The sequence below is a fragment of the Periophthalmus magnuspinnatus genome, chromosome 4, assembly GCF_009829125.3.
Source record: "Periophthalmus magnuspinnatus isolate fPerMag1 chromosome 4, fPerMag1.2.pri, whole genome shotgun sequence".
Lineage (NCBI taxonomy): Eukaryota > Metazoa > Chordata > Actinopteri > Gobiiformes > Gobiidae > Periophthalmus > Periophthalmus magnuspinnatus.
This window is the reverse complement of record NC_047129.1, coordinates 1099319-1114402: the sequence shown is the minus strand read 5'-3', so window position 1 is coordinate 1114402 and position 15084 is coordinate 1099319. Positions and strand designations below refer to the sequence as shown.

Here is a 15084-nt window from a genome sequence, read left to right as displayed (position 1 = left end):
TTTATAAGTACAGGCCTCTATCAAAATGGGAGTCAAACTGTCATTAAAGCCTGGTCCCGTGGCTGGACGTAAAACTATACACTGGTGAGACGTGAACGCAGACAGAATAACAAACATCTCTGCAACAGCGTCAAGAGGAATGCGCATGGATGGATCATGCATAATTTAGACGGGCCTGTTGTTGAATGAGATGACAAGGGAGCACCCGCTGTACTTTTTATGCCTATATGATTTATGGATACTAAATATCTGGATGGAAATGAGAAATGCTTTGCATCTTCTCCTTCAGCGTCGTTGCTCTGCGACACCATTGTTTTAATTTATTATGATTCCCCACGTGGCATCCCCATTTCTGTTAATCATGTCATACTTTCACATTTATTTATGAAAAACTTCTCCAGTCCTGTCTTTGGGACACTTTGGCACCGTTTGATTGTGCATTTTAAGTAGGCTATTTACTGCCAATACTTCATAATTGATCAAAACATTTGGCTGGATTGGTTTCTTCTCAGTTGCTACAAAAGTTAATGTAGAAAATGTCTGTAGGTCAGACTGGACTTCTCCTGAGGTTAGAGTATGATGCACTGAGTGAACTGAACTCCTTTCTCCAAACCTAAGTGTGTAAACCAAACAGTCAGGCCTTTAGGACTGTCCTGTGGCTCACTGTTTTGGCTCCAGAGGAGTTCTGTGTTTCTTGCGCCCCCAAAATGAGGATCTGCCTCTAATGGGATTTTATGTTCAGTCAATGAATGAACAAATGTATGCACTGGATAAAAGATGAACGTGCACGTACAGACAGCACACTTAGGACCACCCTAAGGCCCACCCTAAGGCCCACCCTTAGGCCCACCCACGTGTCCATATTTGCTGTGGAGGTGGGGGCAGCCCGCGCTGCATGCTGGGATATATGCTCTTGTTTACAATACAGCAGCACAGAGCAGTAACAACTGTTTTATAAAGTAGCATTGAGAGAGTGTACATTTTAGTGTCGATATTCAGGGGAATCGTACAGTTTTAGCAGAGTATAACTAAGAGTTTCATGTTTGTGGCTTGACTAGTCGCTAAAAGCTGATATTTGACTTTATCTGAGAGGTGCTCGTGTGATTTTTGCAGTGTCACAGTCCTCACCGCTGTCCCAGCTCAGGTTGGTACATTCACTTTGGTTTAGGTTTTAACATAAGAGCTTCATCATGATTCTGTGCTCTATGTGTGAATAAAGTACATCCACAGGACTGCTGTCTGTGCCATGTGTATGTGCAGGGACAGGAGCAGCTCAACACTGTTTTGCAATGTCATGTGGATGTTGACACACTTTTGTTTTTATGTGACTTTGCTGGTTAAATAATTGGATCCAGCACTTTGTACATCCAATGGAAACACATAAAGGATAACACCTTTTTTATTTCTACATGGACGTTACTCAGTTTTATAGGTTTTATCCCTGTAGTTGTAGCAGTTATTTCTTGGCCTAAATGGCAACATTTTCTTAATTGTCTTTAAATGTATTATTTAAAAACAAAACTGTGTTTAAATGACCTGTTACTAATACTAGTTATACTATACTAATAATATATACTAATATATTACACTACACTATTACACTACCACACACATATGTACATACACACACAAATATACATATATACACACACACACACCCACCCACACCCCCCCCCACACACACACACACATATATATATTTTTTTATTTTTTTTATTTATTTATGTATTTATTTATTTATTTTTTTATTTATAGTAATAACAGATGTGTATTGAAAAACACATACATAAATAGAATAATACTTTGTTTTTCATTAACAGTGCCATTTCAGACCTACAGAAGTTGTATCACTGACAAGCTGAATGTAAGTTAATTCTTAACTTTTACTGTTTGCAAGACTTACATTCATGTTCTGCATTAGGGTGTAATTCTAATTAGCATTTTGTTAATGACAGCATACCCTTGACCTTGTAACCATGTTTGTTATTGCTGATTTAAAACATAAATTTACTCTTGCCCTTCCTCTGACAGGAATAAATCGGCTGCCAAGACTCTAATCGAGCGATACTTTCGTCAGCTCACAGACGGCTGTGGAAATGGCTCTTGCACAAATGAGTTCTGTGCCTCATCTCAAAACTTTAAACCTTTGGATAAAAATGCAGCAGCGGTCAAAGCTCTGGAGCTGTTTAAGAACAATGCCAAACTCTGCGACCTGCACATCCCCAAGAAAGACCCATCCTCCTTCTCTGGAGTGGACAGACAGATCAGCACTGAGGACCGTAAAGGCGACTTCTCCGGTAAGTGATATAAACCATAATAATAATAAACATTTACATTATCACTAGAGATCAACCAATATGTTTTTTTATGGCTGATTGTTTAGAATTCAGAGAAACTTATGTCCGATAAGTTCTGCCAATATTTTTGGGTGAAAATGTGGGACCAAATTAAATTAACTTTAGTTATGTTTTGTGTAGTTATTTTTTCAAATAAAGTTTTATGCATAGTCATTAGGCAACAGATTGACCAAAAAAAAGCATCAACCTCTGCTGGAGAAGGACAAAAAGTGCAAATATTGGCCCAAAATATAAGTTACCTGTCTCTAATTACAACAGAGTAAAGAAAAAAACAGAAAGTATGCTCTTATAAAGATTTATTTTGATTTTATCTCTTTTGATTTTAACAGTTGGCCAATTGGCATATCACAAAACCTAATATCACAATTAATTTTTTTTTGTTTTAAACTGCCCACTCTTAGGTTATCAATCAAATATATGAATTAAAAATGCCTAATATATACAGCTGTTTAATCTCTTTCACAAGATGTACGGTATATAAGCATTTATTTTTTTATAAATTACCTCTTCTTCCTACAGATATCCACCACCTGACAGAGAACAACATTTGTATGATACTACGTTTCTGCGAAGAGGCAAACGATTTTTCTGCCGCTGCTCAAGCCATTGGACGAGTTTTCTCCAACTCTGACTGTCTAATGAAGAGTTTTATAAGAGAGGAGGTCAAAAACACCAAACAACTACATCCCCAAAACCACCCAAACAAACAGGATGAGTCAGAAATGGGTGCTGCTGCTGCTATTCCAAACCAAGACACTAATGAAATTTTGGACTTGAGTGATATCAAAGTAGATATAAATGTAATTAGAAGAGTCTATGAAAGAATCTTATCTATTGATGAAATACAGGGTGCTCTTGTGGACGCGTTGATTTTCCTTACACCAAATTTGGAGCTGGATTTGGAGTACCTTGACGTGTATGAAACTAACCCTGACTACCTTAATATATTCTTAATAGTAATGGAAAATACAAACCTCCACAGCCCTGAATATTTAGAAGTCGCATTACCACAGTTTTGCAAAGCTATGAGTAAACTACCAGAGGAGGCACAAGCCCGATTAGCCAAAATCTGGTCCCAATTCGGGCTACACCACATCCGCCGCATGATGGAGACTTTTCAGCAACTCATAACTTTCACTGTAGTTAGCAACGAGTACGACTCAGACAATATAGTCAATGATGATGAGACAGTAGTAGCGGCAACTAAGTGCTTAAAAGTAATTTTCTACGCAAGTATCTTAGGAGGCGAGATAGATGTGGGGCATAATGAAGAAGAGGAAGAGGATTTTGATTCAGAGGAACTATCACTGCATGAGTTAATGGGAGAAGAGCGTATTTATAAGAGGGGACCAAGAGTGGATCCTTTGGAGACCGAACTCGGCGTGAAAGCAATAGACAGTCGAAAACCACTCATCCCGTTTGAAGAGTTTATCAATGAATCTCTCAATGATGTTTTAGAGATGGACAAGGATTTTACGTTCTTCAAAGTGGATGGGGAGAGCAAGTTTTCGTTTCAGACCTGCCCCTTTATACTCAAAGTCATCACTAAGAATCAAGGGTTATATTATGACAACAGGATCAGGATGTATGGAGAGAGGAGGCTGACCGCTTTCTACAGCATGATGCAAGGACGGGAGCCTACGCCTTTTCTAGAGCTAAAAGTGAGGAGAGACCATATTATTGATGATGCATTGATCAGGGTAAGGCACAAAAGTAAACTATATTAATAACAAAAAGTAACAATGACTAATAGTGTTTTATAATGTTTTAATTTTACAGTTGGAGATTATAGCTATGGAGAACCCATCTGACTTGAAGAAGCAACTAGTGGTGGAGTTCGAAGGAGAGCAAGGCATAGATGAAGGAGGCATTTCCAAAGAGTTTTTTCAACTGTTTTTGGAGGAAATTTTCAACCCAGATATAGGTGAGGTATAGTTTTGACTAGCATACACTAACCAGGTTAGTGGAGTTTTTTTCTACAAATGAACTCTAATTTGGTGTTACTACTTCACTTCACTGTAAACATCACTCTACATTACTTTGGACCTCTTCGTGTATGTTCTCACTTGATAAAGTTGGTCTCAAATATACAGTATGTAGTATATGTTGATGTTATCTCTCATTCATCCATACATTGTACAGTAAATTTAAAAAAAACTTAATATCTGCCTAAGATATTTATCTCTTTTCCAGAATATTTGACAACTAGAAAAAAAAACAGTTTGAAATGTTTTTTTGCTTCTTTGGACAGGAATGTTCAGGTACGATGAGGACACTAAACTCTTCTGGTTCAACCCATCGTCTCTGGAGAATGATGCCCAGTTTACTCTGATTGGGATCGTCCTGGGCTTGGCCATTTACAACAGCTGTATTCTGGATGTGCACTTCCCAATGGTGGTGTACAGGAAACTCATGGGGAAGAAAGGCACCTACCAGGACCTGGCCGACCTCAACCCAGTAATTATAACATGTCTCTATGGCACAGAGGGGGTAGAGAAGTAAGCAATTGTATTGAGGTATAATGATGAATTAAAAATGTTGTATTGTTTGGAAACAACATTTGCACATTGCTTGTATACCTCAAAGCTTAAATCTGATTTCCTGTAACTTTCATTTTAAGGTATTCATATTTTTACCTGTATATATATTTTTCAGGAAAAACAAAAAAGAAAAACATAGGTTGATATGCTTATAGTCAGCAGACATTTTAATAGATGGCAACATTTTTCTCACCTCTGAAGCCACACCGGTCTGGGGCCTGTTATGATATAAACCTTGTATTTTATGCAGATGTTATTTAGGAGTCTGAAGGATTTGCTGGAGTACACTGGGAATGTGCAGGATGACCTGATGCTGACCTTTCAGATCTCTCAAACTGATCTTTTTGGAAACCCAACTTTATACGACCTCAAGGAAAAGGGCGACCAGATACCAGTAACCAAAGAAAATAGACAGGTGAAGTATAATGATACAGTATGTTCACACTATTGATTTGTTGTTTAATATATTATGTTGTGTAATTATGCTTTTTCATTCCTGTAGGAATTTGTGGAAATGTATGCTGACTACATTCTGAACAAAAGTGTGGAATGCCAATTCAAAGCATTTAAAAAAGGGTTTCTAATGGTTACGAATGAATCACCACTGAAATATTTGTACAGACCAGAGGAGGTGGAGTTACTTATCTGTGGGAGCAGGGTAAAAAGTTATAGTTTATGTTGTTTCTCATAGTTTTAGGAACCTAATATGTGTTATTGTAACAAATTTGTTTGTATATTAGAAACTGGACTTTGACGCACTTGAAAAGACAACAGATTATGATGGAGGATACAGTAAGGACAGTCAAATAATTAAGTAAGTCTTAACAATTGTGTATAATTAATATAAAGCTTGTGGGCTTTGTTTTAATTGGTTGCCCAATGTTATTGACACAGAGACTTCTGGGAGATAATCCACTCATTCAGTGAGGAGCAGAAGAAGTTGTTTCTTCAGTTCACGACAGGGACAGACAGAGCTCCAGTTGGAGGGCTTGGAAAACTCAAAATGATCATCGCCAGAAATGGACCAGATACTGACAGGTACAAAGCCGCAAGATGCAAAAGATGTAAACTTTATGTTGTCAGCAATATTCTAGTGAAGCAGTTTGTTTTCCTGATTTTTCTTGTGTAATATAAATATATATAATAAAGTAAAATGTGCTTCTTGTTGTTGGCTAGGAATGCATTAGGAAAATAAGCAATACATTTGGACTGCTGCAAAAAGCTTATTATGAACTATTTATTTTTAAGACAGTGCATCCATACACATTCACTACACTTTCATTGTTCAAATTTAGACCACTAAACACTTAAACTAATATTGTCCTGTCCCTCTTTTTTGGGGTGATAAAAACAGCTTCATTCATCAGTGGACCAGCAGATACAGATGCAGACTTTGCACCCTCTGACATATTTCATGTCAATTAAGGCTTTGAGGTGTTTAGACACAAATTATACTGGACATATCAAGGCTATGGTTTACAAGGTAGTTCATATAATAGGACGTTTAAAGTTCAGCATATACAGTATTATTTTATGTTCTAATATTGGTGCCTTGAAGAGGAAATACGTAATCAACCCTAACTAATTTTGAATGCAATATTCAACTCCATATTTCTCATTAGTAATGTTGTTTCCCATTGCATTGTTTGCAGATTACCAACCTCCCACACCTGCTTCAATGCTCTGCTGCTCCCAGAATACTCCTCCAAGGACAAAATGAGGGATCAACTCCTCAAGGCCATCACGTACGCCAAAGGGTTCGGCCTGCTGTGAACTTTGTGAGGGGAAGTGTTCTCCATAAACACAACAGGGAATGAAATGCCTTTAGCCTGAATATACTACTATAGTGCCTAAGCCTTACAACCTCATGGTGCTACTTAATCTTTCTCCTAGTGGCCATTTTCAGTATTACACTACATCAGGTTTACCAAAGATTTTCTTTGCCTGTATTTAAATTCTGTTTATAGTTTTTTGTAGCATGACATTTTTGAAGCTGTGAAAGAGTTTTATTGTTTTAACAAGCAGACATTTTATGACATTTGTATTTATTTTTAGCCTTTTTGTCACCCATGTAGATGGGTGTTGGGTAGATTTCACAGTTCACAATGGAGCTTTGAATTCTGGTGCTTGTCATGATGCAGCTGTTGTTATGTGGTCATATAAGTTGCTTAATTCAATGCTATATAATGCAGTCATCAGAGGCTATGAAGTTCATACATTATATACACCAAATTATGAAGTGATTTGAGTGTGATGCCATTGATACATGCAGAGGTTTGTATTTTTTGTTTTTGTTTTTGTTTGCTGTGATCAAATTTTGCACATTTGCAGTGCCATTTTAGTAGCAATTCGACTCCTATAGTTCAGTCAAATGTCTCAGGAACATAATGCACAGATAATGCAACTCTATTAACTCAGCCACAGCCTACTGAACCCAAAGTAATTTATTTGCATGAGATGGCATTACCTTTATGTGTTGCTTATTCTAACAACATTTAAACTTGCACCTCACTTTTTTACCATTTTATTATTATTTACAACATTGCATATTTCCAATTTAGCACATTTGCTGACACAGAAAGTGGGCATATTCTGAATCAGTTGCTGACAAATTAATTGCTGTATACAATAGCACAATGGACAATCTTGAAAAAGTAAATTATTTTTGTGCCACAACTAAGCACATCTATTTAAACAAGTCTATAAAAAAAACTTTCCATTGTTTGGTCAACACTTGCAGGACATGAACCAACTCCCTTAATAAAGAATATACATCTGCATACACTGTACACATTTGACACAAGTTGAATGTACAAATTAAACATTGAAATCTGAAAAGTCTTTGCAAATAGTTTGATTATTGTACTTTTTTGTCCTTGTCAGCCACCACCTCAGACAAATCTTCCGGTTTTATAGATTTCACTTTTGCCTCCATGTCTGTGACCCTCTGCTTCATCCTAGTTTGTGTCGAAGTGAACTCTGCCATGAGCTGTGCAAACTTGGACTGCATTGAGTCCAAGTTAGACTGCAATTTCACAATCTTCTCCTCCAAATCTTTAGGGTCTGCTCCGGCGTTAGCGACTGCCTCATCAATAAGGTTATCTTTCATTAAAATGGCTTTACCTTTCTCTTCCAAGGCTTTTTTAGCTTCTGGGTACTCCGTTAAAGCTTCCATCAAATCATCTTTGGATAGGGCAAAAAGATCAGAGTATCCCACACTTCTGATATTGGCTGTTCGTCTATTTCCAGCTTTACTACCTTTGATTCCCAAAATACTAATTTCTCCAAAGTATGCTCCATCACTAAGCACTACAAACTGTGTTACCCCATCATCAGCTACCACAGCCAGCTTCCCTTCTTTGATAATGTACATTTCTCTTCCAATATCTCCCTTCTTGCAAATATAATCTCCAGGACTAAACACTTGTGGCTGCAGCTTAAGCACCAACTCAATCAACAACCCTGCTTCACAATCCTGAAAAATACGCACTTTCTTCAACGTATCCAAATGCACATTGATGGCGATTTCAGCTTTCAATTTATCAGGTAGGAATTTCAACACTTCTTTCTCATCGCATGTCTTCTTCTCTGTCCACAAATAGTCAAACCACTTGATCACCCTGGCTTCTAAATCCTTGGTGACTTTTCGAAACTGCATGTACTGTTTTATGGAGTCAATTTTGGCTTGAAATTCAGCACGGGAGGCATTCATGTTAGAAATCATAGCACCTACGTTACCGACAATACTGGCGAAAATCAGCACACCGGTAAGAAAATCTGCAATGACAAACAAAAACTCCACATCTTTGACTGGAGGCGGGGTCTCTCCAATGGTAGTGAGTGTCAAAGTGGACCAGTATAAGGAATAAATGTATTTCCTTGCCAATCGTCCATGTTCCGGGTGGCTAATATTGGGATAAACCCATGTGTCCGTCCCAAATCCAATTGTTTTTGAGATGGCAAAGAACATACATGCGTTCCAGTGGATAATAACCAGGATGTAAAGCACAAGGTTGCTAATTCTGAACATGTTTGGGTAGCTGGTTCTGGTCTCAGTCCGCTCAAAGAACTCAAAAAGTCTGGCCATTTTACAAAGGCGGTTGAATCGAAACTCTGGGTTGTTGTATCCGAACTTTAAAAACAGCAGATCGGTTGGGATCATTGAAATCATGTCGTATTTGAACTGAGGTGTGGTTCTGTATTTGGCTCGCAGTTTCTTGGCATCTTTCACCAATAGGCCCTGTTCCAGATATCCTGCAGAGAAGATTAGGGAAGATTAGACACCCAACAGACACAGTCAACAAAGTCTTCTTTTTTCCTTTCAGCCACTACACTGAATGACCTGCTCCTGTGCAATACTCTGCATCTTATTTTCTCAAACCAGCACACCTCATGTTCTCTTGCCACATCTATAAGTCCTCTCCTTAGTTTTATGGCTTTGGAAACACGTGCCCAGCTCCTATCTTATTCATGTTACATTAGGGCTATACATCCTGCGTAGATAGCAGTAGTCACAGGATTTGAGAGTCGTTTTATGAGGCAAAACTAGTGGCCTGTGTTCAACTTAGTACTTTCAAGACCATAGTAAGCAAACATGCAGTCAGTCCATTTAGAAGTAATTAGAAAGTTAAATTGTATTATAGTTTTAATCAATCTGTAATTTCAACATAAATATCCATGCAAATTGGATTCTTTAGAGATTTTTGTGAGTCCCTGGAATAATTCTTCCCTTTCTTCACTCGATTGTGTTGTGACTAGAGTGGACAGTGAAAAATAAGGGGAGTTGGAGAAGCATACTGTAGCCTACTCCAGTTTTATTATACATCTGTAATGGGCATTTCACCTAGGACACCATTAAAATCTAAAGCAAATGCATGGACATCCTTTCCCAATCCACACCTTGCACTAAACCTGACCACTGTGGCATTACAACGTATCAGTTTTCTATAGAGACTGACCTGTTCTTGACCGGACAAATGTATCTGTGTAATAGATGAAGTCTGAAGTGTAGTCAAGGAAAATCCACAACTTTGTGTAGGTGTCCTGTAGCTCGTTAAAACATGCTCTGGGAGGAATACAAAACAGGCCAATAAAGTGTTAAATGTCATCTTAAGTCACAAAAAATTAGGACCATTTTTTTTTACCTTGTTACAATCATGATAAGATTATAAAATACTGGTGCAGCGATGACAGTCAGCCATCTGTAATACATGTCTGCAGCTGGGTCCATAATCCAGATTTCTTTCCTGAAAATAACAAAAGCAGTCTATCTTTAAGTATCGAATAAGAACAAAAATAAAATTCAGTTCAAAATCTGAAAAAATTCTCTACATTTTGTTGATATTTGCTACTGAATGCATGGTACTTACGGAGGTTCCTCTTTCTTTTTATCGTCTTTTTTATCGTCTTTCTTGTCATCCTTTTTCTCATCTTTCTTATCATCCTTTTTCTCATCTTTCTTATCGTCTTTATTGTCATCCTTTTTCTCATCTTCTTTTTTGTCTTCTTTCTTTTCATCTTTTTTCTCTTCTTCCTTTTTCTCTTCTTTCTTAATCTCCTCTTTTTTGTCTTCCTTTTTGCTATCGATCACACGTTCAGTTTCATTTTAGACTTTGTGGGAAATAGGGATGAGGTTGTGCCAGGGGGCTCTAGGTTCATTATCACCACTGAGGGTCACTTGAGCTATTTTTGCTGTTCACCGTCCAACAATGCAGGTCATATCATGTCCAGCAGATGGCAGTATAAGGCCAGTGGTTTTTTTTTTGTTTGTTTTTTGTTTTTGTTTTTTTAATTATTGTACAGTTGATATAATATTAAAACTGTGTCCAAAAAGTATTTTTGTTTTATAAATGATCTGCATGCATTTTTTGAGTGAAAACAAGCAAAGAATGAACAGACAGGGGAAATTTAAAGAGGAACAGGTTCTAGGGAGGTATCTACAACAGTGGCTACCAGCTATAACACATTTTATTGAATTTATTCACTGGTTTCTATTTCTATAATCTCTATTCTCTATTGTGTTTTCCGCTACTTTTTCTACATTGTGCACACTTACTCATCTGTGTTGTTGCAATTATTCATGTTGTAAGCAGCCAGAGGCCACTTGTTTGCAAGACTTGGGGGAAAAGGAAAAAAGTAATGCTGTGTTTAAGATCTAAAGTGGATGATATGATTTAGTTTATACATTTAATCAAACTTGGTGTCTGTATTAACAAAGATTTATAAAATAGAAATTCTTCCTGTTGTTAATTCTGCAATAAGGATTCTGCTTTTACAATTCACTGTGGTTTGTCCCTATATACTTACACTTTTCATTCAGGGCAACACTCCACTATGTTGTAATTCCTCCTATGTGGCTCAAACAATATAAGACCTCTGAGGAGCAAGCTGCACGGATCACATTTTTACACTGAAATGTTCAGTTCCTGCTCAAAAGTTTCTGAACAGCCTATGTCCACCCACACCCATGTACTGACTATTCATTCCCGTGTACTCACTTCCTCTTGCGTACGGCGTCGTTGAGCCCCACAGATTGGGTGGCATTGCTCCCTCGACTCGCGATGTCTTGGAGCTCTGGACCTCGGAATCTCTCCAGAAATGAGTCATGGCGCTCCACCTCAGTGTCACCTCTGTGGATGACCCAGGAGCGCAGCATGAGGAAGAAGTGAGAAAGCCTACACAGTCAGGGCAGGAGACACACAACAGTGACACTAGCCTACACTATATTCAGCGTTATTCAAACACGTGTTATAACGGTGAGTTTACCGCGCCATCGCTCCAGCCCCAGTGAAGGAGGCTCGGGTGGACAATGCTCTGTCTGACTCCTCTTCACCACACGACAGAGCTCTGAAGGGTTTATACCATAGGGAAAAGGAAAGACATTGATGAACTACAGTAGTGGTCAGTATGATAACTAGTACAACTAAAAAACTAAAATTACATCTTAATCTGGTGATAAATAAATAAAACTTTAGATGCCTGGAACAACACTATATAAAATTATAGCCATTTCCTTCACAAACAATTGTTTTATGTCAAAATATATGTTTAATAGAATATATAAGATAACTATGATTGTGTTTTATGGTTCTACAATCTAGATAATGATCACTGGCACCAACAAACTGTTGTCCAGGTGATGATATTGTATAAGCATGACTGGTACCAAAAATACACAACCCACTGACATTTTTCATTAAAACTTCAAATTCCAAATGGTTTAGAGAAATGGCTTGCATCTCAATTCATTGGTGGTACAAAATTAATATATAATTATATATTATATTATAAGTATGGAGCAACGATAGCCAAAAATGAATTAATAAGCACGATATTTTCAATAATGCAGTTATATTTGGTAAACTATGCTTAGTGTCAATTCAAAGAGATGATATATTTGATTGGAACTCTACGGGAGATGTGTTAAAGGCTTGTAAAGGTAAACAGACTTGAGATATAGCACTATATCTGATGGAACAGTAGCACACACCTGCTGTCTCCATTCTCGATGACAGCCAGCTCTTCGTCTGTGGAGTGGGTGGACAGCCGGTGTCTCGTGATGAAGGACTTTTCACTATGGATTTTGGACATTTTCCTTCTGGCAGCGCTGTCCTGGTACAATAACATTAAACATTATTATTATTAGTGTAAAGACACCATGAGAGGGAAGGCTGTTTTGATTCCTATGGTCAAATCTGCTACCAAAGATACTTTCTCCCCAGTCACTTTTATTTATAAGATTAGAAAAATTATACACATGTGGCATAGAGATAACAATTTTATCTGTCAGCATATATTACCCCCATGGCATTATTTCTTTGCAGTCTTGATAAATGTTATTTTTTTATAATTTTTTATTCACACAGAGGACAAATCATTCAGCCACAGCATTTTACTGGTAGAATATGAACACAACCTATTCATGAATTATAATCAATCATTTTATTAACTTATTTCCTGTTTCAGTATTTGCCATATAAACTACTACACCTGTCTGTCTCGTAGCTCCTAAAACACATCTCCATTATGTCCTTAACACTAAACAGGATCAGTAGCTTCTCTCTGTCAACGATCAACTGCTTTTTAAAATAACTAAGCTATGGCTTATGTGTGCACCATGCTGCTGCTATGTTCAGTCATGTCTGCACAGGTTAAGTCCATTAGAGCTCCAGTAAAAACCCCAGAGTATATGGATACACTGACAGGCTGCACTGTTACTGTCCTCAAGCCTACTCACTGTTAATAATGCCAGATGATAATAAAGTCTACTGGGCCCTACAAATTTCTACTGTGTGATGCCATAAACAATTCTTCTTTTAGTACAATTTTATAGTTACCGCAGTTATGGTTATAAATGAGGACTAAAAACTTACCTTTTTACCTTTGCCTACAGATAAACACCGGCTATTGTTTTATTGCTTGTACACTAATTGTTTTCTTTTTTTAATGTTAATTGTCTTCAGTTTTTAATGTCTTTTTTTTTTTTTTTTGCACTGTAGCACGTTGAGATTTGTTGTTCAAATGTAAAGTGCGTTATAAATAAAATGTATTATTATTATTAATATTAAATGAATTTATTTATTATACATAAAACAAGAAGTGTGATTTGTTGTGCTAATATTTTTTCCAGACTGTCAGGAGAAAATTACACTACAAAGCACCATTAGACTTCTGTATTGATAGGAAACAATGCACATGCTATGCTAGTGGCTCCAAAACACTTTAGGGAGCGACAGAGATTACACTAATGAATTAATGCATGAATTAATTAAAGTGTACAAAAAATTATATTTTTAAAAATCAACATTTTAGTTTTATGGGATAATGGAAACCAAAACATACAGTCTCTACAGATTTCTAAACTAATGTAAGTTTTAGTTTTGTCCTTAATGCATCTGTGCTGGGCTCTTATAGTCCAGCAATCTACAAAGTGGGTGTGAGGGCTAAAGGGAAATAGTTTGAAAACCTACACAACACACTGTCAGTTTCTGCCTTGATATATAGAGATTTTTATATGAATTATTTGTTTGACATCATTATTGTGCTCTATTTTATCTCCAAAGGTAAAAAATGTCTAAAATAGCCTATAGATATGACTGAAAACACTGATTCATAAATGATTAAACTTAATTATTAAACAAATATATCATTTACACAGATAAATAGATGTGTTAACAGTGCAGGTGTAAGTAATGTCTGTGTGATCTCTGGGAAACACCAATGCTTGTAACACGTGCTCTTGTAGATTAGAGCTAATACCAGGGAGTTAACAGCCCCCTCTTAATCAAATCAGTGCAGCAGGTCCACAGTGAGGCTCAGGACTAAAAGTAACCTGTGTCTGTACCTTCTGTGACGTTACATCACCCTCAAACTACTGCCAGAGATATGCATCAGATATGGACCTACTTATACTTCATTAGCGCCGCACAACATTGATGTATTGATGTAAAACTAATGTAATAACCTCATAATAAAAGCCTACTATGAAGAACGTATGGAACTGCAGAAACAACCAAGAACTAAAACTCTCTCTGGTGTAATCTTTAGTGTGATCTGTTGTGATCTTCCAGTATGATCTTTGTTCGATCAACTTTGTCCTGTTCATAAGATTCTTCTTGGGGCCCTTAGTTTGCCAAAGTAGATCAGTTCAGCTGGATCAGCCATTTGCCCACCTTATTGATCCAAAGATCCCACAGAGCTCCGTGTTATTATACTCTCCCACAGCCTACTGACAGTTAAATCAGCTCCATCTTCTGTTCAATGAGCACTTGGATCAGTTTCCTCAACAGTGCTTAAAGGTGTTTTATTATTGATATTGCTGGAGATGATCTTTTCTGAGGTTCCCAGGGTCAAAACCCACTAAGAGGCTTGAGATTTACCCGTAACTTGTAAATGTAAAATGTCTTTTTCAAATCTTTATGTTGGTGTAGAACATTTAACACATTAGATTGATCCAAAAGACTAAACAGTGGCACAGCTCAGACCATTTACATCTCAATATTTCGTTGCTGTCGCTTGTCTGATTTAGTCTAATACAACAGGCGTTTTAGCTTAATAAATGCCGAACACATGCTAAATAAGAGACTAATGTTGTTTTAAGTAATTAAGAAAACAGCGCGTGTTCACCTGGAGGCAGCCTTCTCACGATGACTTCTCCAACTCTCCGAAACAGATCGATCCCATGTGAC

General features: G+C 37.3%; 2 protein-coding genes across 2 annotated transcripts; one reads left to right on the top strand and one right to left on the bottom strand.

The window, feature by feature from the left end:
- The first annotated feature begins 890 nt into the window (after positions 1-890).
- Positions 891-7736, top strand: ube3a (ubiquitin protein ligase E3A). Its single transcript, XM_033965482.2, has 11 exons — positions 891-1144; positions 1821-1864; positions 2032-2297; positions 2877-4057; positions 4137-4281; positions 4609-4814; positions 5148-5312; positions 5400-5555; positions 5638-5711; positions 5792-5935; positions 6550-7736. Coding segments are annotated over exons 2-11 (2460 nt in total). The 5' UTR covers positions 891-1144; positions 1821-1862; the 3' UTR covers positions 6671-7736.
- cnga3a (cyclic nucleotide gated channel subunit alpha 3a) lies at positions 7730-15084 on the bottom strand. Its single transcript, XM_033965710.2, has 9 exons — positions 15023-15084; positions 12387-12508; positions 11663-11743; positions 11395-11571; positions 10953-11012; positions 10267-10476; positions 10042-10143; positions 9856-9962; positions 7730-9151 (listed from the first exon to the last, which is right to left on the bottom strand). The coding sequence occupies exons 2-9, from the start codon at positions 12485-12487 to the stop codon at positions 7755-7757; spliced, it is 2235 nt and encodes a 744-aa protein (XP_033821601.1). The 5' UTR covers positions 12488-12508; positions 15023-15084; the 3' UTR covers positions 7730-7754.